The sequence below is a fragment of the Ictalurus punctatus genome, chromosome 3 (assembly GCF_001660625.3).
Source record: "Ictalurus punctatus breed USDA103 chromosome 3, Coco_2.0, whole genome shotgun sequence".
In the NCBI taxonomy this organism is placed as follows: domain Eukaryota; kingdom Metazoa; phylum Chordata; class Actinopteri; order Siluriformes; family Ictaluridae; genus Ictalurus; species Ictalurus punctatus.
In genome coordinates this window covers 25,264,420-25,292,414 of record NC_030418.2, presented here as the reverse complement: position 1 = coordinate 25,292,414, position 27,995 = coordinate 25,264,420, and the positions used below count along the sequence as shown (strand labels likewise).

Sequence of the window (27,995 nt, the reverse complement as noted above, 5' to 3'; positions counted from 1 at the left end):
TTCATGAACTGCAAGCCATAATCAAGATTAATATTTGAAATATTTCACTTTTTTGTAATGAATCTAGAAAAGTTCCACTTTTTGACCCAAAAAAGCATATTCCAGTGGTGAAAGGTTGATTTAATGGAAACTAAATCTCCAAAATGTAGATTGTTTGGTTATTTAAAAAAAACAAAAACAAAACAAAAAAAACCCAGCTTTCAGCGTGATGGACATGAACAAAGTGCAGCATAAAGGAACAGCTTTCCATAAAGCACGCAGCCATCAGACCCGTGCTGTTTGGCATGATGTGTGAGGAAAAGTTAGTGTGAAGACGTGAGGATTGCATCAGTTACAGGGAACACGCAGTTCTGATATCAGGATTGCATCGAAAACACAAAAACATTCAATTGGTGCATCCATGTTTGTGGATTCTACACACGCTGTACTGATAAAACACCAAGCCAGGAGGAATCAACATACCACTTTTTTTTTTTTTTAAAGAACAGACAGGCATCAAAGAAAGCTCATTAGAATTTATTACAATTCTATTGGCTTAATCAAAAGAAGGCAAATTACAGAAATATTTACAAGTCCTTGTTTACTTTTTTAAAACTATCCGACAAGGTTCGATGGGCATCCTATATCTGCAAGGTGAACAATACCCATGATTCCAGTCAGCACCATGCCCTTGCACATGCCAGACGTTTCACATTTTCTCTGGGTGTGAGAGCGTGTCATGGTAGGCTCTGTGGGTCTGATCAGAGCTTTAAAAGGCGGATGAGGGACCGACAAGCTTCAGAGAAAAAGACCATCACCCCCTAGTGGAAAGGAAGATTAGCATTTTTTTCCCATTCCAGTTAAATGTTTTCCTGCTGTCTAAATGTCTACAGTGTCCCCTGGTGTTCTAGATACAAGGCTCCAGAAGCCTTTTTGGTTATGATGGCTGTCCAGTCTACAAAAATAAACAATATATACAAAATCCTATGTTTTGTATATTGGCTTCTATGCCTATTAAGATCCAATACTGATTTGACTTTCGAGGTAAGCGTTAAGACGGTGTATAAGTGCAGGAGGACTAGGTCATGATACTGTTTATGATCAACAAGACAAGGAAGATCCCACAGCATGTTTGAGAATAAAATCAGCAGACCAGGTCTGGGGAAATGAGTTAATCCCAGTGTGTTCGTCCTCAGCGTGGCAGTGTGGGAGTAGGAGAGCGTACGGGTCGAGTACGAGAGTTCTTGAACAAGTTCGAGTCCAGGCTGACATAATTGACCAAAGAAGTTTGTAAGGGACCATGGCCAAATGTTTTATCCAGACGGTGTTTCACTCTGAGTCAATATGATCACATTATTGTCTGGAACAAATAAAAAAGTGGTCGATCATAAGAGGACGTTTGGTGGAGGCTGTGCGAGTAGGAAGTGCTTGGTTAGTGCAGTGACAGCATGAAATTATCCAGGTCATACTCTGCTTCATACTGCTGCTGGTCCCACAACTCCCCCAGGCCGTCCAGTACAGACTTCATACTGGTCTTCCCTGAGGACGAGGATGCCGCGTCGCTCTTCTCGACTTTACCGTCCTAGAAAACAGAAGTTACACGTTAGACAGAATACACACATTTCATTCACATTGTGTGAATTTTTTTTTAACATATAAGCAAAGCTTACTGTTTACCAAACACACAATCAGATGGTCTGTGACTGCATGAGTATGTGTGGGTTGGTGTGAAAGAACACACGGCACGTGCATGTTTCACTTAAAACGCCTTCAAATTCCATCAACTTTGAATTTAATATTGCAGTATAGTACATTTTTCCATTTGAATACTTGAACAGACATTAGGATTAAGCAAATACATAAATCATATGAAAGTAAAAATTTTATTGACACTCAAACAATTCAAAAATGTGGACCCCCCCCCCTTCAAATATGCATTCAGTACTTACGCATCAAAGCCCCAACATGCACGCAGCCTGTGCTGTCTAGGCCCAAAGATCCTTGCCCTGTTTGTAAGGTTATCCATCCGCATGTAAATATGGGAAGGCGTATAAAACCCAACACTATTGTGTACAGACATAGTCGCCAGTGTTAAACAGTTCCTCCCCCACAAAGGCAACCCCTTACAAAGTCCCACTGTATGAAGCATGAGGGGGCTCATTTATTCCCACAATGACAGCGGACAGCGTTGGGCACACAGACACCCTAACTCGGAAGAGCCCCATGAATATGAGTAACTAGGATGAGTAACCCTTAAATGAACAAATGCATGTGGCTATGTGAAGATTTTATACTGTATACCTTTGATACAGTGGCGTTGTTAAAACCTGACGAGAGGCACACTTACCTTGTCCAGGGTGAAAAGGTTCAACAGCTGATCTGTGCCCATGCTCTGGAGGCTGGAGTTCTCCTGGCTGATCACAGTGTTCGCTATGCTCATCTTAAACTTCTGCAGACCCATGATCTTCTCCTCCAAAGTGCCACGAGTGATCAGACGATACACGTTCACCACACGTTTCTGAAACCCAGACACGCCCAGGCTTTCATTTTTCTAGCCGAAAGCAAAGCCAGACACTTTCATAAATAACTAGACTATATACATATATAAACTTACCTGTCCTATTCGGTGAGCACGGTCCATAGCCTGTAGGTCTCTCATTGGGTTCCAGTCATGTTCCACAAACACCACGGTATCAGCTCCTGTGAGGTTCAAGCCCAGACCACCCACGTGTGTTGTTAGAAGCAGCACGTCTATCGAAGGGTCGTTGTTGAACCTGCAGGACAAAAAGGTAACGGTAAAGGTGACAGGTGGAGACATTCAGCCAGAACCATAGTTTATTTTCATTATCCAAACAATGATATTCACATACTCAATCCACATTTGAATGCTTTAAGGGTCCTTTTTCTACATTTTGTACAATCACCTTGTACATCTATTAAACCGTTGCCGAATTACCCGTGGGCCAGTTCATGTACAAAACAGGGCATCAATAAATAGACTTTAATGCCAACCTTTTCTTCCACCACACATTTCCTGATTACATATGAAAAATTATTTCTTTCAATGTTATCCATTCATAACAGGCATTTATGAGAATCCATCTTTGTGACTGAATCACAGATGGCAGTTTACTGGGCACACAATGCACTGTTTAACAATGCGGTTCGGTTACACACCATGTAGTGAGAACATACTGAATAGGAAGCCATCTGGGAACTATGATAAATGATTAAATAAATGATGAACATGGTAACATGGATTCTCGCTAGCCTAAGAAATGTTAATTCTAGCCAAATTCTCCTGGACTAGAAAGATGTGTATCTGTAAGTATGTGCATAAGCTTATATTTATTAGCATCAGCACCTGGAGACGATGGAATGGCGCAGGCCTGCGGGTACACTGCCGTCCAGACGCAGATAGGTAACCGTTGGCAGCTGAGGCTTCAGCAGATCATGCTCCACCATGTCCAGCATGCTCTTCAGCTGGCAGAAGATCAGCACACGGTGCTGAGCCACCACAGCCTCTGTACTGACATCCGAGGAGCCGGATGAACCCAGACCACAGTCCAGCAGCAACTGCATGATGAGATGACATGTTTAAATACAATTTTCAAAATATTCGATGCAAGTGCTGCAATTCTGAGGTCAGTGATAAGTGACATCCCAGTTTTCGTCAAAATTAGTTAACACACAATATACAAATGATTAACTCCTGACATCCCATGACAATTTTTGAAGGAATCTACACTTCCCAGGTTTCCACTTGAAACTTTACTACTTGCTTGTGTCTGGTTTCTATAGCTGCTGCATTCAATACTGACATTCTGACATCGAAGAACAAAAAAATAAATAAATAAAGGAAAATATCCATTTAACCATTTCCAGCACAATGCACAAGCCTGTATTGCACAATTCCTGCTTTTCCAGCATAAACAATTCCACTGATTTGAAAAGCCATTACATAAGTTGAAAAGAAAGCTTTTATATTTAAAAAAAAAAATAAATAAAAAAAAATAAATAAAAAAAAAAAGAAGAAGAAGAGCAGTGCATCTACCTGTTTAAGGGCAGAAAGTTTTGGTGCATGCTGGATGTCCCGGAGGCTAGAATTCTGGGAGGTGAGCTGCTCGCTAATGCGCTTGTGCTCAGGATGCTGAGGTGTCAGGACCAGCGCTGGATGGTTACACAGCTTCCTGAGGTACTGAAGTGCCTACACAATATGTACAGTGTTAATGCTAAAACCGAGACAAAGTAAATATTCTATTCATGTTACATTGCATTACAATTTAGTCAAAACTGGTCAAATTAGTAACTAGTTCTAATGTACAGTCTAAAGAAATGGAATTAAGGGGGTTGCCTTAAAATTGGGTACACTATCATCCTCATTTCTGGCGACATTGCTGTTGCACGTAACTGACTAGAAACTCACTGCAAAGTCAGCTCAGAATTTATTTTCTTTCATGGGTTTGTTCAAAGTGAATGCTTTATACATTTAGCTGGAAAGTTTTATACAGTGCATGTAGTCTTAAAAGAGCTAAACTACTTTTTGTCCTGAGGTGACCTCCATTGATGTCTCACCTGGAACACATGTCCTGTGGCCTTCAGTTTGGGTTTGTCCTCATCCTCTTGAGCTGCTGTGGAGAAGGCATCATCCACATTCACCTTAGCACGAGACTTGGCAAAGTCCTCATACAACTGAACCTGCACACAGAGAGAGACAGAGAGACTACAATGACACCATGTGGACCTTTACAATAATTTCATTAAATTCTAGTCATCAAAACCTGGTCAGCACTAATGTATTCATATGTGAAAGACTTTGCTCATTGGACAAGTGGATCAGTTTTACTCTCTGCTGAGAGAGTACATGAATACAAGTGTACATGCAAAAGGCAGTACCTGTAGGGGACTCAGGTTACAGTAGTAGTCTTGTATAATCTTGGGTGGAAGATCTTGGAGGACATCCTCCTTCATCCTCCTCAGGAGAAAGGGTAGCACTTGCCGATGCAGAGCCTCCATAGCCAAAACCCCTAAGAGACACTCTCGGTCACAATACACTACTACATAACACTTTTCACACTCTTTTCAAGTGAAGTCTTTCAAAGGGAACCGCTCACTTTTGAAAAATTGATTTATTGATACCGTTTTATAACAGAACGATGGAGGAATGTACCCATTATCTACCATTCTGCAAACAACTGAGCACACGACAAAATTCGACGTTTAAATGTGGCCAATCAATCTAAGATTTTTCGGTGCAAAAACAATGCAATGATGCTCTCTACCAAACAAATCGATCCTGGGTACACACTCATTCAAGCAAAGTGTGAAAACACCCTAAAAGACCACCAATTCACATGGTTAATAACTAACAAAAGACATCAACCATCACCTAAGCCAGGGGTTCCCAAACTTTTCCAGGGCAAGGCCCCCCAAATGGCATTAACATTTGACAGAGGCCCCCCTTTTACAAGACGTCTTTAAAACACATTAAAAATACAGATTTCTGAATATACCCCCCTTTGTTTTTATTAATAATTACATCTTAACATTACATTAGGAATTGAATGTGTGTGTGTGGTTGTCTGAGCGTGAGAAAGACAAAAAAAAAAAAAAAAAAGTCATGTATTTATTTATTTTTCACACCAAATTGTTGAGGCCCCCTGGCGGCCCCCACTTTGAAAACCACTGACCTAAGCAACGCCCAAGTCTATAGAATAATGCTAGCATATGGTCACCTCTAAAAGAAGACTCAGAGCACACCTAAATAAATAAATAAATAAATAAATAAATGAATGAATAAATAAATAAATAAATAAATAAGGGAAGAAGGAAACGGTGAAGAGCCCTACCTGCTTCCTGTTCCCGAGACGAACTCTTGGCGTCTCTGCTAGCAAGGATGGGCTTCCCATAACGGGCGGCAAACTGGCGCTCCGTACCCAGAAAGCCTGGCATCAGGAAGTCAAAGAGAGACCACAGCTCCAGGACATTATTCTAGAAAGGAGACAGGATGAGAGGATAAGAGGCTTTTCCCCCCTTCTATTTTCAACACTTGTCGAAGAAACCATCCTAAGAACCCATTGATGTATGAGGGTCAAAAAAAGGTCAATTAAAAAAAAATAAATAAAAAAAATTCATGCTCCATAACAATGTACAACAAGATGTCCACTAAAGCCAGGTGCCACATGTACAAAATGTCAGCACACTCGGAATTAATCTTAAAGTCACCGGATTAATTTGTACAATAAAAGTGATATAATCAGCATTTATAAAACCTGAAACTGGCACAAAAATACTTTAATAAAGCTGAAAATCACATAGTAGGGTTATACATTTGTAGCTGTACCTGGTGAAATTTGTACATTTTTCTACATAACCACAGCTCTTACAAAAGTGCAAGCTATAATTTAAATCACAGGCTCTTGTTAACATGCTTGTTATTATACAGGTTATAGTTTCTATATTTATAAAGTGGGAAAAATGCTGCTAAGCCGTTTGCTCAATGTGATCTTTCCAAAAAATAAAGGCAAGGTTAGAAAGCAAATTAACGAAATTCCATGTCCTTTTGTTGAAATATATTGACAGCTTCTCAAAACAGAGGTGTCATAGCGTGTTACTTGTAAAATCATTTCTATATTGGTGTTACACTTCACTCGCGATTTTAACAAAACATCATGACCAAGTACTTAAGCTGCCATTTATACGGTGTGTCCCAACATATACAGATATTTGGGGGTGTTCTTTAGATGAAGTTAATGTGCTTGTTCACATGCACAGGATAAAAATAAATAAATACAGGATTAATACATATGCCACAGGCATATTACCCAGGGATTTCGGTTTTAGACTATTTTTATATTGTCTTCATAAATGTAATTTTTTTTTTGGTTTGGGAGGGGGGGGGGGGGGGGGGGGGGGGGGGGTGTAAAAAGGCAGGTAAAATCTTTATAAATATGAATAGAATTGTTCCCTAAAAGAAACCCCCATTTTGTGCTCCCTGTTAGAGAGCCTATGATTTCAGGTAGACATTTGCACAGAAAGAAGAGTTAATGAGTTCTAGACTCACCTGAATGGGAGTTCCTGAGAGGATAATTCTGTAGTTGGCAGACAGCTGCTTGATAGCTTTGGATAATTTGGTCTTGCCATTTTTAATAACGTGACCTTCATCGAGGATGCAGTAATTAAATTTTATATTCCTATTAGTGTGGGGAAACAAATAATTAATTCACTGGTTAAACAGAAGGAAAGCAGATTATTTGAAATGCATACAGCAAGCAGAAATATCAACCTAAAAAAGTCGATGTCGTTCCGCACTACATCGTATGATGCTACCACAAGGTTGTGCTTTTTCACTTGGTGCTGTAATCTGGAACAGAAACAGTGAAAGAGCAGAGTCAACCAAACCCCAATTTAACGGTCCTCTGTTATAAGGACAGTTAATCAAGCCCCAAAACTAGTCCTGTTAGAACTGCAGTGGAAGGTGAGGAACGTACCGTGCTCTCTCTGTAGGGGGACCTGTATAGTGCAGAGGGTTCAGGTACTCCTTAGTGCAGAACTTGCCTACCTCGTCTACCCAGTGGCCTGTCAGAGTAGGGGGGCACACAACTATAGAGGGCAGAGGACAACAGTCTATAGCCTTGGTCCTGGCATACTCCTGTGCCCTGCACACAAACAAAAACATGCACATAAAAAAAGAAGGAAAAAAGAAAAAGAAAAAAAAGAGGCAGATTTAAACAAGGAAAAAAAGGAATTAAGGCAAATAAATTGGCGGCAGGGGGGGGCTTGAATTATTCATAAAATGATTTATTTATATTATTTAAAAGAACAGCCTTAATCTATAATGGCTTGTACTGATGGAAATGCAGTGATGAGTACCTGAGGTAGTGGTCTCCAGCCAGAATGCAGATGGATTGAAGGGTTTTCCCCAAACCCATGTCATCACACAGGATTCCATGCAGCTTGTACTTATTCAAGAAAGACAACCAGTTCACTCCATCCTAGTACAAAGAAGATCCATTTTTAAAAAAATGGAAATAAATACCTCAAAGCCACACCATACAACTTAATCTTTTTACATACATTTTCCCCTCAGTGTAATTCAAACGTAATTTATGTTCAAACTGCAGCACTTATATCAAAACACTCTAACTACTGACAATAAGGAACCTGAGCTTCATGGTTACTGGCAGGTCAACAAGAATATATTCTACTGTATATTCTATTGTTCAGCCACTTTTGTTTAAATTTACATGTGCATATCTGTGTATGCCAGTGCGCACACACATCAGTTTACCAAGTTTTCCTGTCTTACACTAGAGACAGTGCATTATTATATAGAGATAAATTAGACACCTAGCAAATTCATTTATTGTTCATATATAATAAAAGTTTTCCAAGTAATCAAGCATATTCTTGTTACTAATTAGGAAGCATGCAGTTCAGTTACATGCCAATTAATAATCACCAAAAGAACTGCACATGGGATTAAAGCAGATTCCTTCCTGATCTTGCTTCTCACTTAAAATGTCTTCCGTCTTCCTTTTAACTCTGCACTGTTGTTCTACAAACACTATATAGATTTTCCCCTTGTAAATACATGATTACAATTCAGAGAGAAAAAGAACAGTGTCATCTAATTCCACAGGAAGATTTTTCACTCTGGATTTGATTTCAGTCCAGTGGGAAAAGGAAAGCGAGAGCCACTCCATTTCCCAGCTTACAATTTGTTTGGTATAAATGTAATTTGTCATCAACACACTACCGCTGGCTCTCTTTCATTTAAAGGCAAAAGCCATCTGTAATATTGACTGTGAGGATGGAGAGGGGATAAAGTGCTGAGTAGCCACTGGTTTAATTGAAGTGCAAAGAGAGTAGAGCGAGACCATATTTCACCCAGTACTCAGCTGGAGTGGCGTAGCAGCACTTGGTCACTATGCAAATGCATGCAGCAGAGGCCACATTACACAACAAACACCCAGTCGAGTCAATAAATACATGCATAAAGGTCCAGGATTTGAAACAGGCAGTCATGACACACTTATCAGTGTTGAATATTTATAAGTTGAAACAAAACACACATTTAACACGTAAAGGGCACGACCATGAAACCACCTACCTGCTGATATTTCCTGAGTTCTGCCTTAATAGGGACAGGGATTGTGTAATTCTCTAGCTTTCTGCTATCCAATAGCTGTTCCAGAAAGTGACGCTCTCTGGCCTTCTGACGAATGAGGTCATCCGACATCGTGGGTGGGTTGGGTATGCCAGCCTTTAAATGACACCAGCAATAAGAACATGTGCATACATTTTTTTTTTTGCATGAAAAGCTATCTAGACTGAAAAGACTCTTTGTAACTTTGAATAGATCTATTCATTACCTACATTATCTGTATCTGCATTAAGCATTTACACAAGTAACAGTGTTACCAAGCCATATAACTTGCATTTATGTGTAGATTTGGTTAACAATGTGAATGATTCAGATGTTCTAGGCAGAAAATCCAACCTAGCTTATAATGTGCTTTGTGTGCACAGTTAATGATGCTTATATAAAAAAAATGTCAGATTCAGGCATTATTTTCAGACATGAGGAAGAGCAGTAACATACTTTAGGAATGCCATGGTGCAGGTTCGAGGAGTATTACACAATAAACTTTCCAGTTCTGGACAAGTTTTATTTGCCATTTCAGAACCAAATTAGATATGGACCCAGAATATTTTCCTTTAGTGATATTTATTGTGTATTCAACCCACAGAATTTAGTCCATATGTTTCCCCCATTGGTGCAGTTCACATCAGTGAGTGAAAACACAAATCACAGCCTAGTGTGGAGCAAAACCACTGGTCCAAGCTGATCTTAATTGGTCTCGTTCCAATTAATTTAAAAAAAAAAAAAACACGTTAGTGTGGTTTGATTGCAGTAAGCAAGCAACTGACTCTAAATAGGCCCACCTGAAGGAAGTGAAACAAACATGCCATGTATTTTGGCTTGCCGTATTTGTTTTGTAGATGCGAACTGCTAAACTGACTCGTAAGGCATAAACTGAGGCAAAGGACAGAATTGTAGTACCGATCTGGAGATTTTAACCAACTCTGGATATGACACAAAATGTTTTAAATGAGTTATTTATATATTTACAAAACCCTCCTTTCCCACCAGATGGGTTAACGGAGTATGGAATGAGGAGAACACACCTCCAGAGGGAGCAGACGTATGAGAGTGGCGAAACACTGTGTGGCCATGAAGCGCACACTGTCACTAGGATCGCTCATGCGGCCCAGCACAGGCACCACCAACAGCACGATGTAGGGTACAATGTCCACGTCCAGCTGCTCCATCACACCTGAGAGCTACAGTGAAGGACTAACACTCACATGGCCTTATGAGAAAGCGCAACAGCCACTCACTGCTTGTCTCGTAAATAAGCAGGAATACTGTCTGTAAATAATTTACTAATAATTATATACACTAACACAGAATACACTTGCATCTTTGTGTGAAGGATACAAGCCATTGCCTCAATTGCTCCCTCCTGTTTGGTCCGGTCGTCAATCGCCCCGAACCATGGCAGCACGTGCTCCAGGAAGCAGCTCATGGTTTCCATAGTGGCGATCTTACTGAACACGCCAACACAGCGAGCAGCCATGTGACGCACAGCTGTGTACGGGTGCTGGAGACATGCACACAGCAGAGGTAGCTGCTCCAACAGCTAGAAAAAGGGGCAAGATATTGATAGTTTATTTAACCAAGAGTTCGTGCAGAGAATTACGTTATTAAATCTAGTGCACACATGGTTGTAGGTGTAGAGGTGCATATTCACCTACCAGAGATATGAGCTCCTGAGCCATGGCTCCTGTGGTGACCTCCAACACCTGGAGAGAGTTGACCAGTTCCTGAGCTACCAAATCACCCTTCTCCAAGAGCTGCCTGGAATCTATAATACAGTATATTTGAAGAATATTTTGTAAACATTTGAGCTGGTAAGTATAGGTTACTTCATCGCTAAGGTATTTCAAGATCGACACGTTTCACTCTATTACATATACAGCCTTTAAAAAGGTGCTTACTACAACCCAGCATGTCCACTAGAGCCTTCAGTGGGCCAATCATAGACTCCCAGAGACAGGGCAAATCCTTGGTGAGGCCAGGGCCAAAGTGTCTTGCAACAGTCATCAGTGAGAACTCTGCACCTCTCCTCTGGATGAGGATCGGCTTCTTACTCTGAGAAAGTAACCAAAGATTCTTATTAATGCATTGTAACCTACAAATCAACCAGCACGAATTACAGTAATCAGTGTGGCATAATAATTTGAGTACAGAAGTTCAAAATCCCAGACCTCATCAGTTTCTGTGGAGATGGAGCTGCCTGGGGGAGGGTCATTGGGTGAGGTTTTTGGCGGTTTGGGAGCAGGGCCTCTCTTGCTGGTGATGGCAAAAGCTGCTCTCTGATGTCGGTAAAGAGTGATGATACCTTTTGTTTTATTCACCATGTGGTGCATGCCATCTTTCTCAGACACGGTGGCTACAAGAGAGCACAATAAGAAGCCAAATTATTGCATCTTACTTAATATATAAGGACAGATGCTGATTATTGTATGCAAGTCCCTTAAGGCTAGGATAGTTTTATTATTTTTATTCCATTCTTGGCCTAACAGTTTAAAAGACAGACGTACTAAAGACATGTAAAAATAGACACACGCATATAACATTTAAAGGGCTTAAGTGTTGTCACCTTTGCAGCCATCCTGTGTTGGAGGTGTGTGTGGAGGAACAGGGCACTCTGCATTGGGTGTGAGCATGGGGTCCACACACACCGAGCTGCACAGGTTTTTAATGATCTTTGAATTGGGGCAGGGTGTGCGCTCTGTGCAGAGCTGGAGCAGGCGGGCTATGCTGGAGGCAGCATATCCCTGTACCAGGGTGTTCTCCTCCTTCTTAACAGCCTCCATAAGGGGCCGCACCAGTGGGTTGAGCTTGTCCGGCAGTGCTGCCAGGCCTACCATGGCACAGGCCGCAAAAGTATGCACGCGTAGATGCATCTGCTGCCACTCAGCACTGGTCTCAGCCACCGTAGAGCACGCCTGCTGCCGCTTACTGTCCAATGACTGCAGCTGCCGAGACTTCAGGTTCAAAGACGCTGTGGCCTCAGAGAAGATGCTAGTCACCTGATTAAAAGAAAAGAGGAGGGGGTGAGAAAATAAATAAATAAATAAATAAATAAATAAATAAATAAATAAATATAAAATGACGTCACACAGAATGTGTTATGTGCGTGAGACAAACTGTCACAAGCGTTAGATTTCAGATACGTAATATTTTGATCTCTGCACAAATCCTCTATTCCTTCTACAGACATGCATCTAAAAAGAGAATGATGACAGCACCTAAATGGACAGGATTTCTGTTGCTAAGCATGCAATGATGGTTAATACCGAGGTTCTCAACCTTTGTAAATAAAGCCCCTCCCCAAGCCTCCCCCATCATGTGACATCAGTAATTCTACATATTTTCCTGTAAACCCTGTTTGATTGGTCTTGCCTCCATTCACTGAGGATAGAAAAATTACAACGTAATCACCAATGTCTTCTTTTACTGACGTTCAGTTACATAGTGACAAATTGCGCTAAGTGGAGAATTATTTGGGGGTAAAGAAAAAAGTCTTCAGGGCTACAGTCCCCAATGCCCAGGCCAGGTTACACCCCTGCCTAAAAATAATATTATGAAGTAATATTATGATAGTCAAACATGGCACCTTCTGCACTTCACCCGGTAAATTCAGCATCCTGCTCATATTCAGGATGCAGATCATTCAAGGGTATTTTCATGTTCATAATCAATAGTTTGTTCGCCGACAGCTTTATCAGATCCACAATCAAACGACATTAGTATTTAATTAGAAACTTTTTTGCAGTCGCTGAACCACATCAAGTTTCGTAACGTTTCTTTTATGTCTGAAACATTACATCATTGTTTACAAAACCACCTTGAGGAATAAAAGAATTGCACTTATTGAGCCGTGAGAGATTCAATATTATTGTGCAGAAAAATATACTTGCACCATTACACACCTCAGGTCAGTAGCGACACTATAAACTTCTTACAATAAATTAATTATAAAAAAGATATTCTACAATTTTATATATTTTTTCTTGTTATATTATTGATGAATAGATTGAGGAATACTATGAAGGTGGAGGTCTAATGTGAAAAAAATGAACGAAGGGGACAGTACTGAATGATGTCCCTGGTCACTAAAGACCCAAGGTATGTGCATCTTGATGGCAATTAAGTTTCGCCTAGCTCAAGAACAACTACATGGGATGGATACGAATGGGAATGGATACGAATAATATGAAGCAGAGCATGTGGACAGTGAGGAAAAAGTACTAGCAATGATGATGCATTACTACATTACCATAAGCAATAAACCAGATGCCAGGAACACAAAACTAGCATTATCTCAGTACAACGCTTTATTGTGTGTTATTCCCTGATAGTCATGCACGTAATTCAAGTATTTTGCTACTGAGGCCCATCAGCCATGTTGACACAGAGCCACTCAATGTAGCATACTACCAAGGTAGCAAAACACAGATTATAAGATTAATTAAGGTCTGGTTAATTGCCCCCCCCCCCCCACAAAAGAAAAAAAACAAACAAACAAAAAAAAAAAACAAAGGGAGAGAGTGACCAGGTCTAACTAACCAGCTCGTTGGCCTGATCGATGGTGAAGACACTACAGTTGATTTTCTCCCTCACGTCGATATGAGCGTCAGCAAGGAGTGCGATGAGCTGCTTGCATTCGTTCTGCATGCGTGTGAAGGGGATGGCGATTTCATCATAATACAAATGCTCAGACAGGATGGCCAACAGACGAGGCTGGACCACACTGGACACTACCTCACATTCCTACAGAGAAAAATGGAGAAAGTCAAAAACATTCATAACCTCAAAGGCAATCTCGTCAGTTCTGCTTAATGTTTAAATTCTCAAAATATAAATCAATTGTGATGGAAGCTAACTACTGATGGCTAGGATGTCTACCTTAAAACAAAAAAAAAAAAAATATATATATATATTCTTTATATCCTTCTCAAACATTTATAGAATCAATACTTTATTGCCTGGAAACTGTAAATAACACTTACAGAATGAGGACGTGGCAGTTTATTAAAGTTATTTTAGCAAATTAAATTTTATCAATTAAACCGACACCTTTACAGGGTTCATACACATTTTTACCAATAAATTTCCATGACTTTCGAGGCAAATTTTCATGACCATACATTCCCTAGGGCTACATGTAAAAACCCATGTCAAATTTTACCACAGCATATCTTAACTAAAATTTAAACCAAAACAACGACAGTGAGGTCTGTGTGTACTGAAGAATGTTTACATAGCTATACTATAAAAGCAGTCCATACGACACAGCTCTAGTATGACTACTTTATAAGCACCTTTAAAACTCCTGATTCTTCTGCCATTTTATGGAATAGACCTGGTCATATCTGGCAGACGTTACTCCATGCTGAGAACATAATGTGACGTGACTAATCACCTGAGCATCAAGTATTGTTTAACCAACATTAATAATTAAACATATATTCTATTATACAGGTATTTGTGAAGCAAATTTTCCATGACTTTTCCATGACCATACGAATCCAGGTTTTAAGCGCTTTAACAGTAAAATTACATCGTATTCAGACAGACAGTTCTGAATGTCTAAAAAGGTTGAAAGAAGCAATATGTTAAAGTCAATACCAGTCAAAAAGAGACTCCTGGTCTGGACCAGATTGCACTCTCCTGCTTACCTTCTGTAAGGATGCCCACTCACACAGCACCATGGATACAGCAACGCGCTGCAGGGCTGACTTAGAGTTGAGGTGGAATAGGAGAAGCTGGGCCAATGACTCCGCTGGCCGAATCTCTTGAGTCGAGCTGTTTAACCGTGGGTCGCAGATACAGCTGCACAGTGCTCCCAGCAGTCTGGAACAACATATCACTGCTACAATGAGGCAAGAATTGCCAATTTTTAAAAAAATTATAATAATACAAGCAGAACCACAGAAACAGGGATGACAAATAGCCTAAAACTTCAGAGGACAAAATGAAAGTTAAAGCACACACTTGGCAGCCATGAGCCGGGCACGAGTCACTACATAGTCTCTCGAGACTGGGTCCTCAGTGATGGTGTCCGCTCCCCCGATGTACTCTTGCACAGTCTCCTTCACCTGCGGTCCACCCTGCCGAGACTTCCCACTCGCCTTCTCCTTAATCCACATAACACACAAGATGAGCTCCTCTCACAGACTAGTGATCCTTTTGTCAAGTATGGCTTTAAAAGCTTACACTGAAATGCCACTGATTATGCAAGACAGTACAAAAGGTGTAAATTTCGTGATTTAAGCGGTGACCGCCAATGGCCATTTATTTATTCAACTTCTCCAGTTTTTCGTTATTTGAAATTCAACTCAGTTTTAGTTAGTTTAGCACTATTTGCCAGTATTAATTTTATTAAGTGTTTGTTTTTAGTTCTAGTAGACAAACTGAAACTGCTATTTTCTGAACGTTGTGAGTCACTGGATATGCACTTCATTAATGATGCGTGTTTCATCTGTCTAAATGCATGAGAGGAAAATGGTGGATTCATGTTGCGCTTTGGCATAGAAAATATTGCCAAGTCACTTTCATAATAATCTATAAAATGTATGAATGTGTACTAAGAAATATTCTATACAAAATAGTGTCTTATTAAAAGAAACCAGGCATGCACTTTTCAGTGCAAGTTAAATTCAGAATACCCCCAGAGCACATTCACGCTCTTCCTGTCAGTCAGCATTTTCACACTCTAAACTACCCTCATCTGTGACTTTAACAGGAACGCCTGTGCATCTGCTCATTTAAGCAGCTACCCAATCAGCCAATCATGTGGCCAAACACAAATGAAGAACAAGTGTGATCTCTGGGACTCTGATTGTGGCATGGTTGCAGCTGAAGACTGGAAAAAGATCAAGCGATTATTTTTTTTTTCTTCTATTCTTAATCTGACCAGTTTCGATGAGCCTGTGTCCAGGATCGCTTCAGATTCCTGTTCTTACCTGACAGGAGTGGAACCCAATGTGATCATCTGCTGTTGTAGCCCATCTACCTCAATGTCTGTTACTTTATGCATGCTGAGATGCTTTTCTGCTCACCACAATTGTAAAGAGAGATTATTTGAGCTTCTACATCCTTCCTGGCAGCTCGAACCAATCTGGCCAATTTCCTCTGACCTCTCATCAACAATGCTTTTCCCACCCACAAAACTGTTGCACACTAAATTTTTTTGTTTTTCCCCCCGCATCACTCTGTTTAAACTCTAGAGATTGCGGTGTGAGAAAGTTTCAGATCAACAGTTTATGAAATACTTAAACCAGCCCTTCTGGTACCAACATCCACAGTCACAGAGATTCAATTTTTTCTTCATTCTAATGCTTGATGTTAACATTAACTGAAGCTCTTGACCTGCATGATTTTTTTTGCACTGCACTGCTGCCACAGGACTGGTTGTTTAGAGAACATGAAAGCGCAGGTGCTCCTAATAAAGTGGACAGGGTGCGTATAATTAGAGCCACGCATGCAATTGCAGTTAATTGCAGCTTATTTAGTTTTGTCACATTATATTTAATTGCTCTAGTATTAGTTTATTTTCCATTACATACAACATCCCTGGTTGCGGCAGAAGTCATATGAGATCATGACCCCATGTGATATATTAGATGCTGGTTAGGTGACATTACAAGATGCAAATGAAGTCAGATGAGCCATGCACTTACCTTGGATCGAGCCTTGACCTCCAATAGCATGTTGATGTCAATGGGAATGTGAGGTGCTTGCATCATCAAACAGAGCCAGGCACCCATCCATGGACAGCTGGCTGCTACGACATACTGCTGAGGGGCCTGCCGTAACAGTTCACCCCACACCTTGATGTAAATTGATGCGTGAATTTAGTACGTTACAAAAAAAAACAAACAACTAAGTGTGGGTCTCTTAGCTGCTTTACATGCCTTCTGGATGAGATCGAGTATCTCTTGGTTGCTCTCGAGAATGCAGGATTGAAATATGTGCCTCAGCATGTCTTGTAGGATAGGGTTCAGCCACATGGCACAGCTCTGTAGGAAGTAAGCAAAATTACACATTAAAAACTACAAATATCTCCACTTACACAACAGAACTGGTAAAACAAGTTGACTGTAAAACCGAATCTGCAATATTTGGTTTGCAATTAGTTCAGACACAAACAGGGAGGGTAATTACCGATAATTACTATAGTGAACTTCTAAACAACTCTGCATAAACCCCCCCAAAGTTTAGCAGTCTCTTTGAGGCTACATTATACATGTGCCACTTACTATCATACCTGATCAGCCATGGACAGCAGAGTGAAAAGGGTCTCTAAGGCAGCACGTCGTACAGAAGCGATGGTGTGTCTAAGAAATGGCCACACCCGAGGAACCAAAATGGTCAGTGACTGCTGCATGCTGCAGGTGATGAGGAGAGTTTGTTAGGCAGAACAAGGAAGGACCATTTTAAAAGATCATATCTGTTTTAAACCCAACTAAATTGTAGAGGTTTAAGCACATAATCACAAACAGAAGTATGTAACTATTGACAGATGAATCGTTTGGGACACCGCATTAAAAGCTACCATGTCACGCAACTGTGTACGCAAGTTGAGTGTTCTACTGGCATAATGATCTGTTTTGCACTGTGCTTGTGTCTGATCTGCCCAACCCAATGAAGAGAAAGCGTTTGAAAGTGTAGCTAATTAAACTATTAGACATTAACAGTGGTGGCTCAGCAGTTAGGGCTGTGGACCACTACGCAGGAAGACGAAGTTCAATTCGCAGTAGCATTGAGCCAGTGCTGTTGGGACCTTGAGCAAGACCTTTACCACTCATTTGCTCACCACACTTATAAAGGAATCCAAGATCAATAGTCAAAACAAATATCATTATAATTCCTTCAGGGTGACGAACACCAAGTAAGCGTCTAGAAATGCGCAGAAGTTACATTTTCGCCAAAACAGATTAATCAGCATTGCTAATACAATATTAGAATTATAATACAAATGTAACTGATAAACAAGACTTGCAGACTTGTAGGCTCACCTGCAGTGAAGGACCTGAGGGTATGTGAGCAGGGATGATAGTAAAGTCATGATGCTGTTTGTAGAAGCTGTGAGGTCATCAAGCTCCAGCAGAGCATCCCACAGTGTGTTCACTATGAAAGGAACCTACAATATTCAAACAAAAAGCACATTGATATGAAAATGGATAAACAACTAAAGTACTAGTCCAGGGTAACTGCATTTCAAAGAAATTATTATTATTTTTTTAATAAAAGATCTGCACGTCACTTCAATCATGCTACACAATACATCAGCTATAATGATTTGTGTTCATGCATATACATCTATTTCTGGGTTTAAGTAAACTATAGCAGGGGAAACTTCTGTAGAGCTATATGGGAGACCATAGCAGATATCCTTTTTGTATTACCACTTGGTCAAACAGTGGAGGGGAAAAAAAACAAACAAAAAAAAACAACAACAACAACAACAACAACAACAACAACAAAACAGTACTTCCTTCCCATGACTTTCCAACAGAGGAAACAAAAAAATAATTAATTATAGAAAGATGGATTAGAGATGAATTTACCATCACTCCCTCAACAGCTGTATTACCCACAGACCTGTAGTAAGACCCTGTAGTCTTACTAGTATACAGTATTTAATATACTACACCAAATGAGAGACATGAAGATGGAAGGAACCAATTATTTGCGCATCTGGGCAATAGACTCAGAACACTAAACATTAGCATGTTACATTATTATTTTTGGGTGAAGGCATTTACTCCCTTTCGCTGACCTTAGCAGGCTGTAGCTGCACCAGTCCCTCCACTACAGGGATAAGAGCAGCAGCTGCTACTGCACGCACATCATCATCCAGATCCTGGAGCCCGTCGGTGATGGCCGGAAGTACTCGAGGAAGCAGTTGCGAAATAAGATCCTGTGGGTTAATGAGGACAAACATGTATTTACATGTTTGTTAAAATTTCTAAGTGTCATTTTCTATAAAGTTTGATGCATAATGTTCAATATAACATTCAATGACTCCCACAAAGCCACAGCCAGATAAGGCAGTACTGATGCTCTTCTTACCTGTCTGACAGCAAGGGCGTATTTGATGCCCAACAGTCCTCCATGCCGAACCTCCCACTGATCCTCTGTAAGCAGCTTCAACAAAACGTCCACGGTCATGGTAACACCGCAGTCAGTCATGTGTCTCAAGGCCATGCCCAGTGTCTGTGCACAAGTTTCTCTCACAGGTGCAACAACCTAACAGAGTATTAAAAATAATGGACAATCAGAAGAGCCTGCAACAACAGAAAAAGGAAGAAAGTCTAGTAGTTGCAGTCGGGAGAAAAACGAGTCCGGGAGGTCACGAAATGGTGTCTTACCTCATCAGACACAAAGTCTCCAAAGCGGTCCAGAGCAAACACACATAGAAGCCTGATGACCAAGTCCTCCAACCAGTCTTGATGCTGCTGGGATAACTGAGAAAGTAAAAAGAAAAAAGAGGAGGAGGAAAAAAATGTGGTTAAAATGCAGGCACAGCAGCTCATAATGCAGGTGAACCATTCACGTTACTGGACAATATTCAGACTAGCAGACATTTATTTTTATACACCAATAAAAAGGCATCTGCTGCTTTAAGCTTATAACATTAAGCTACTTGTTGCAAAACTGGACATATGGCTGTGGGGCTGCAGGGAACTGGTGTTTGGACTGCTTCATACTTTCAATATAATGAGTCACATGAACACATTTATAAAAATTCTCATGCACCAGACATGTCACCACGGTGCCTGGCAACAACTCTGACTGTGCCAACTTGCGTCAATTCAAATCCTTCAAAGGTACATTAGGCATGTTCAACTACCATGCAATAAAACAGAGCAGATGTGTGGGGGTTTTTTGAGTTTTTTTTTTTTTTTTTAATCCACAAAAACAAAACGAAGATGAAGAACTGACTAGCAAATTATTAGTTTGAATTCATCAATATGGATCCTTTATTGGATGGACAAACAAAAAGAATAGTGAGAGTTCTTCATCCATACCTGTTCTGAAGTGCTGCCCACCAGCTTCCCTCCTCCTGCACCATGACACTTCAGCACCTCTCTCAGGCCTGTGCCTGCACCGTGCCGCACCTGTAGTCCAAAAAACACACATGCAGTTTAACATATTAGTAACCCACATATATAACTACCATACAGCATTAAAAATAAAAGCTTGTTAAGGATGAAGACAAAGTAGTTACAGTACCTCCCAGGATGGATTAAAGAGGTCATTACAAAGCTCTTCACAGAAGCTCTCCAAGGGCCACTCTTGAGTCTTTTGTAGAGAGAGGGAAAAAATTTGATTCTGCACATTTCCCTACCATCAACACACCTGATCCAACTAATCAGTACTTAATCATGATCTAGATCAGTGTTCTAAGTAGGAACAGCCAGAAACAAGGATATTTAATAAGCAACTTAACCACAACATTTTGGCAGAGTATACACTGAGTATCTTATTACAGGTGGGAGCATGTTCACAAGTATCATACAACACTTGTACACATCTGTATGCGCACATGTTGAGTGGAACTGTGTGGGATATGCATGTGCATCAAGCGTCTTTCTGAACTGAGCATTTTTGTTTACACACCTCCTCAAACAAACTTGAGTTGTCGGGAATGTTATCAATTAAGACTTTGTTCTCAGCAGCCGGCTGCTCGATGACTACGTTTGTGGTTTTCCGCCGTTTCTCTTCAGGTTCTCCTTCGAAGCTGTCATTGCTGAGAACAAAAACACAGTAGAATATAGTTGCCTGACCCACACCTCTAAACGTGAACTCGAACACAAAACGTAGGAGGAATGTTTCAGTGTATTGATGATGGTAGTACCTTTTTTCGTTGGGGTCCAGTTCTCTGGATCTCTGCTTTGCCACGAGCTTGGCCATCCTTTTAGCCTTGTTCTTCTGACGATTGCTCATGCCAGGCCGGAACTCAGAGTCTATAAACTCGGCTGCCTGCATGGGCTGTGGAAAAGACGCATGCGTTTTATTACCCACCAGTGAAACTCAGCAATGCTCTCTACACTATAAAAATAGTAGTGGACGGTATGATCTGCTGTACTGGTGGTAATTCTTAAGGTATTGTTTGGTATGGGTAGTGGTATGGACCTTGAGAGATGCAAATTAAGTCATGTGTCAAATCGGATTTGAAACCCCATACAAAAGGTGTCTGCATTAGGCATGTTAAAGTACAGGAATTTTAACTTTGTTCATTACAGCCTCCATTCACAATGAACATGGGAAAACCCCTGGTTGACAAATTACAGCTGTTAGACAGCAGCTCACCACCTTGTGAGTGAAAAAAGGAGGTTGGGCCATTCTGAGTACATCTGGAGAAGCTTATCAGATGGTCCAGAGTAAAGGATATATATATAAAAAAATAATAAATAAAAAAAACACAACTAAACACACTGTACAGACAGTTAATTTTATATAAATAAAATAAAAATAAAAATGTGTGTGTATAAAAGCACTTTCCAACCCAACCATATTTTAGGGTGGTTGTATTTGGAAGATGGTGTTTAGAGCAACAGCAGTGTACCATTTAAAACAATTCAGCTCTTAAAAAAAGGAATAGGTTCCCTTAGAAAAGGTTAAGGATAAGGATGTGCAGAATACGGACATAAAATAAATAAAACTGCATCAATGTACCAAATAAAATGGCACCATACTACAATTTAAATAAACGGCTCCATACTAACGTGAATGCAGCTACATACTCTCAAAAGGAATATTATTGGTTTATCAAAGTTTCTAACATCGGTTTTTATTTGTGACCGCTATAGCTTAAATTGTGATTAGTACCGATTTAATGACAGCCACTGTAAACATAAAAATGTTGCAGTATTGTGTTTGTCCTGGTATACTATAAAATCTACTATGCGCAGAAGTGACAATCAACCAGCATATTATACTTATCAAACTAAGTGGATAATTCCACTGCTCTCAGACAAGCAGAAACCCAATAAGAGGTGAATGAGTGCTCCGTAGGGGGTGAATAAAGCACAACCAAGCACCAACACATTTTTATTGAGCTAGTACTACATTACAGTATTACAACATGATGAGTTCAAAAGAAATATGTGATGTTCTTCTGTTTTTATTCCTCCAAGTAGTGCACTGTATGCATTTCAATAATTGTCCACTATTGATTTTTTTGGTTACATGTTGTCCCATTAATGTAGGTGCATACATGACCTAATAAATCTTTTCTTTGCCTATTCAATTGTGAGAAGTATTAATTCCATCTTACCATATTGCTGCGGAAACTCTGGAACACAGCCCCCTTGCCAGTCTGCGATCTATTTACATTGGCGGTACAGGTGTAGTCCAAGTCTTCATCATTAAATAGCTCCTCTGTATCCATGCCTATAGCAGCACCCATATCCAGACCAAGCTTCTTCTGCAGAAGCTTCCTCTGTCGGGCCAGTCGTTCCTTGGGGTCCACTTCAGCTGTTTAGCAGACAAAAAACAGGACCATCAAAAAATTGCTATGGGTATCAATTCTGTGCTCTGTTCAGTACGACTTCAGTAGTAGAAATAACTGGAACGAACATTAGCTTTTGAAAACAAAGACAAGATGAATAAAAAACCAAACAAACAAACAAAAAGAAAAGAAAAAAACCCCACTGAAAGCCAAGACAAATTTCTAAGGCGATAACCGAACTACTAACTGATTAAACACGAAGCATTTAAGCAGGAACATGATTAACAGAGCAAGTGTGGCTGTGTCTCGGGTGGTAGAGTGGGTTGTCCACTAATTGTAGGGTTGGTGGTTCGATTCCCAGCCCACATGACTCCACATGCCGAAGTGACCTTGGGCAAGACACTGAACCCCAAGTTGCTCCCGATGGCAAGATAGCACCTTGCATGGCAGCTCTGCTACCATTGGTGTGCGAGTGTGTGTGTGAATGGGTGAATGAGACACAGTGTAAAGTGCTTTAGATAAAAGCACTATAAAGTACCATTTTCCAAGTACATAATAAAAGGTCAAAAAACAAACAGAAAGCATTTGTTGATGTTTTGGCAACGCAAATTCATTGCATCATCACAGAAGTTGAGGACAAGTCAGTCAAATGGCAAACAAATAGGCTGCATTGTTGAAGTCAGATAGTAGACAAACTTTTGTTTACTTTATGCTCCAGTCAAATGCAAAAGAACCCAAAGGAAGCCACAGGGTTTGCAAAGTTTTTCTGATGTACATTATTACTCACAGAGGAGGAGGGAGGACAGAAAAAACACTAACTGGAATCATTCTATACATTCACATTAACTTACTCTTTCTGAGCAAAAATAAATAAATAAATAAATAAATAAATAGTTTTAAACAGAGAGAGGGAAAAAAAAACCCACACAAACAAGTAAACCTTATAAGTAAAAGTCCAAACAATTTAAGAATGCAGTCCGCAGGCATGGGGTACACCAAAACAAAAGCTGTATGTTTACTGGTTCATTATTACGGTATGCGCACGCTTATGCATAACCTACCCGACATGTCGTCCTGTACTTCAAACTCTACACCAGCGGAGCCGAGCAACGAAGCTCCATGTCTGAGCAAACGGGAAATGTCAAATCTGTAGAAACTGAGTCTGTCTGTAGAGCTGTCCTCAGGAGACATGTCTTCTGCTCGGGACTCTAAGTGGGACAGGAAACACATTTTAGGTGAGGGGCAGCTTGCAAGAAAGGCATGAATACATCAATAACCTTACCCAAATGTGATACCTGACGCTACCTGTTCACTTCTGGTTTAAGACACTGACAAATACTGTTGACAAACAACTGTACATGGAGTTCTGGCTGAGTAATCTACCTTTGCTTTCACTGTTTCACACTGGAGTTTCGCTCTCGGAGAGAAACTTTCCCCACAAACCTTTCAGCTGATTTTGTGCTGAACATTTAACACAAATCTAAATGCAATCTTTTCTAAACCACAAACGCTGATATGCAGCCCATCTAGTGCCATGCATTAGATTCATGGCACTGCATAATTATTATTTTATTCATTACACAGGTCTTGATACTGGTTATTAAAATGTGGGCAAGGCAAACCTCTCCTAAATGTCACCATCTCGCTTAACCTCTATTTCGGATTTGGCTTTACATATTTCTGCAACGAGAATTGTACTGAGCAGAGGAAATCTCTGGCATGCTGAACTGAACACCGATTGCAGAGCTGTGTCCATTTAAACTGCAAGATCAGTTATGATCAAACACAACTACACTATGAAGCTCAGGCTTATACGGTACAGTGAATTTTAGTAACTCTTTGAAGAGGCTAGCCCACAGAGAAATACAGGAGGCTGTGTTTACCTTCCTTTGGCTTGGGAGCGGGGTTCCATTCGGGAATATTTTTCACTATGGCCTCCACTGCCTGACCAGCTGCAATTCGCGTGTCCCAGTTGGGACTCCTCAAATATATTAAAACCTTACAAAGACAAGAGGAGGACAGAAATTAAAGCATACAAACCAGGGTTTCATTCAGGCAACATTGCATATGTAACAACTAGTCTACTTCTGTGCATTTGACACACACACACACACACACACACACACACACACACACACACACACACCCCAACACCTCTGCACATCAATAACTAATTCAAACACTGCTCCAACCTTTAGATTATTAAACAACATTTTGCATTTCCTTTCTGTTCCACATTTTTTAAAGGCCATTTATGCGACAGTAAAAATGAAACTGAGTTTTGCAAGTAAAACAAACAAGGCTTTAAAAATAAAGAAATAAATAAACCAACACCCACATCCCTCAATAGTTGCTGCATTAGAGGATATGCAGGGAGATGAAAGATCACCTTTGATAATAGATTATTTAGCTCATGTGGATGGAGCTTGACTACGTCTCCCAGCTGTTGAGCGGCGGCTTTCCTCGTCACAGGAGTTGTGCCGGTGTCCAACAAGATGAACAGACGCTCTAGCCTGAAATGCAGAAGGGAATTTTTTTTTAAAAAATTGTTATTTATTTATTTATTTTTTTAAAATTGCACAAAAGCACAAGTCACAGACAGACATCTCATGCAATGCCTGGCGTTCAAATGATAGAGTGTAGTTTGTATACATTTAATGTGGTTTTTGTGTATGTAAACACTACTCCTATTTCAGTGTTAGGTGACCAAACCAGCTTTCAGGATCAGCAGTTAACATTACCTCATTGTCAGTTGCAAATTGGTTTACTCAACATGAACACAAAGTAAAACACACCTGTCCAACAAGCTGACTTCATTGACCATTCACATATGTTCAGGTGTCAGAACAGGGGTATTCAGTATGACTGCAAGCGCTTATTCACAAACACGGAACAACTACAGCAGATCATTGCAGTGTGTGAAAATTGGGCTGCCACAACCACATCACCGTCGCTGCTTCAGTGCACCTGCGTTCAAAGGAGTACGTCTATTTCTGATAAAGCTACGACTGCAATAACGTACAACCATTTTATACTTTTGTCAAAATTTCATGTCAAAAGTGGAGCATGTTACAATTAACTCCAGAAACAACACTGGTAGGCATCCCATCAGGAGAAAGTTAAGCTTAAATGAAAAAAACAAAACAAAAAGAATTAAGACTTGTTGACACAAGCACATTTCAGAACAGACTAATCAGCAGCTCAAGTCGCTGAGGCCGAGGTTTATTCGTACAGAAAGGGTAACCAAACCTGCCTCATAGTGGCAGGGTGACATGTGATTGCTGTAGACATCCGAGAGGTGGAAATGTTTGACTTTGGCATAGGACTATCTAAACTTGTGCGGTATTTCAACAATTACTGGCAGTGAGGATCAACATAAAGCATGAACAGAAAAAGTGTTTCTGTCCTTTCCAGATCTCTTGAAGACACTTTCCGGTCTCGTTCTATACGCTCTGTGATTCTGCTCATGTTTAAAGGTCATGGATATGAATATGGTGAATGCATTAGTGCAGAAAATAAAAGGTACACCTAAAGACAACAGATATAAACATTTACACTTCTGTACATGTCAAAAGCTTCAAGTCTGACATTTTTCTCCCAGATATTCAAACAAACACAGCTTTAGAGCTAAAAACACCATTAAATGACTATCTGCAAGAAAGTGCAAGCAAATGGGCTACTGCGAGACAAGAAACAAACCCGAGGAAGTATGTGTGAAATGCGGCAAAACATTATGATCTGGAAAAGAAAAACCAAAACAAAAACACCTTCCATGACAGCAAACAGTGCTCTCGGCATCTCACTGATCCAGTGAACACATCCCAGACAGTTAAGGACCATTTGTTTCACCTTAATGTTGAGATGCATGAGAAATTGGTGGGTTAGAAGTACACTGTGCTCTCACTGTGTATAAAAATAGACAAGATGATGATGATGCAGCTTCCCTGCCTACACTCACAAAGATCTGGCCAAATAACTGGGCAGAGATACAGGCATGATCACACAAACACACACACACACACACACACACACACACACACACACACATTGAATGAAATCACGTAGACGGATTTCCGCTACAGGAAACCACACATCACCTCGATCACACTTTAATAAGTTGGCATGAGGTTTAATCGACTAATCACTTAGGATAAGGAGCATAAGATGTAGAAAAGCTTCCCCCTACAAAATAACAGATGGCATGACTAGCACTCGAAACAGTCACATATACACGAGTTAGCAACTTTTACAGCGGAAAGCTGGATCATTCATTTCAGGATCATTTAACTCGTGTATGCCAACATAAGATGTCTAACGCACCGGTGATAAGGTCACCACTAGCATCATATTCCAACATAACGAGGCCTCCATAAACTTTCACAGCACAACAATAAACACTACAGACATCGACAGTTTTTTTTTTAAAATTATTATACGTATATCCAACTTCATTTTAGCACCAAGTTCTAACACACCGTCCACTTTAAATACTCGTTTTTCTTTAGCAACGACTCAATTTTATATCCACTTGGCATGAAAATGTGGCCTAAGAGAGCTAGCTATAGTCTGCCTGCTGCACTGGCTCATCGTGGCTAGCAGTGAAGCGAGAGCAACGTTGCTAGCTAGCTAGCTAGGAGTTAGCCTGGATACCGCTCTTTCACATTGTTTTCTTAAAAAAGGTAGAAGAAACAGAACTCACCTCGAGACAGCCATGGTGAAAAATTAAAGTGTATATTTCCCTAATGTAAGTTTGGTCCGTTGGCAGTGTGTTGAACAGCGGACAGACACCATTAATTGCTCAGGGGCGGATTAGCTAATCAATCCACTAACTGACCGGTGTAGCGCTCGCGCGATATTTACCCAGCGCGTGCTATATGGAGAAAGGCCCAATATCGTCGCACACCAGCCGAGTGTCGATAGTGGATCCGCTTCACACTAGCCTAAAATGAGACGCCCCGGTTTCTCTCAAATATCTCCTTACACACAAAAAGAGCGAGTCACACTTTAACACCACAGACAACAAACTAACCCTCGGCACTTGTCCCAAAAAGGTATTTCACGCGAATAAGTAAAGAAAAGTAATTTTGTTGTTCACAAAAGAGAAGCCGGGAGGCTGATTTTATATGAGGAGCCATCTTGTATTTATTCCTTCCTCCGCAGTAGCCGCGACCTGATTGGTTACATGGCCTTCGGCGGACCAATCAGAGCGCAGATGTCAAGAGGAAGCACGCGGCTCGACAAAAAAAAAAAAAACCTTACTTGACAGGATATGGGATTCCTTTCCTCAATAGTCTAATGCAATTATCACATTCTTTTTGATGTGCACTTCACGTTTCTATTGAAAAGTTCGTTTGCTAAAGAGAAGCAAATACAGCTACCAGTTGTAAAACTCAGGTCAAACTGGTCAAAATGGTAGAC

At 40.4% G+C, this 27,995-nt stretch overlaps 1 protein-coding gene across 1 annotated transcript; it reads right to left on the bottom strand.

The window, feature by feature from the left end:
• Positions 1-495: 495 nt before the first annotated feature.
• On the bottom strand, positions 496-27,735 carry btaf1 (BTAF1 RNA polymerase II, B-TFIID transcription factor-associated). The gene is made up of 38 exons (XM_053679798.1): positions 27,277-27,735; positions 24,967-25,090; positions 24,461-24,575; positions 23,639-23,785; positions 22,404-22,603; positions 20,982-21,115; positions 20,744-20,873; positions 20,357-20,425; positions 20,152-20,241; positions 19,492-19,587; positions 19,193-19,369; positions 18,900-19,040; positions 18,142-18,260; positions 17,385-17,511; positions 17,032-17,136; positions 16,798-16,947; positions 15,110-15,252; positions 14,794-14,968; positions 13,682-13,885; positions 11,709-12,141; positions 11,314-11,498; positions 11,044-11,197; positions 10,801-10,910; positions 10,484-10,685; positions 10,171-10,319; positions 9,092-9,244; positions 7,852-7,973; positions 7,470-7,637; positions 7,265-7,342; positions 7,043-7,172; positions 5,829-5,970; positions 4,876-5,006; positions 4,555-4,677; positions 4,034-4,186; positions 3,344-3,555; positions 2,594-2,753; positions 2,327-2,497; positions 496-1,561 (listed from the first exon to the last, which is right to left on the bottom strand). Exons 1-38 carry the CDS (start codon positions 27,288-27,290, stop codon positions 1,412-1,414), a joined length of 5,586 nt encoding a protein of 1,861 aa, XP_053535773.1. The 5' UTR covers positions 27,291-27,735; the 3' UTR covers positions 496-1,411.
• Between the last annotated feature and the right edge of the window lie 260 nt (positions 27,736-27,995).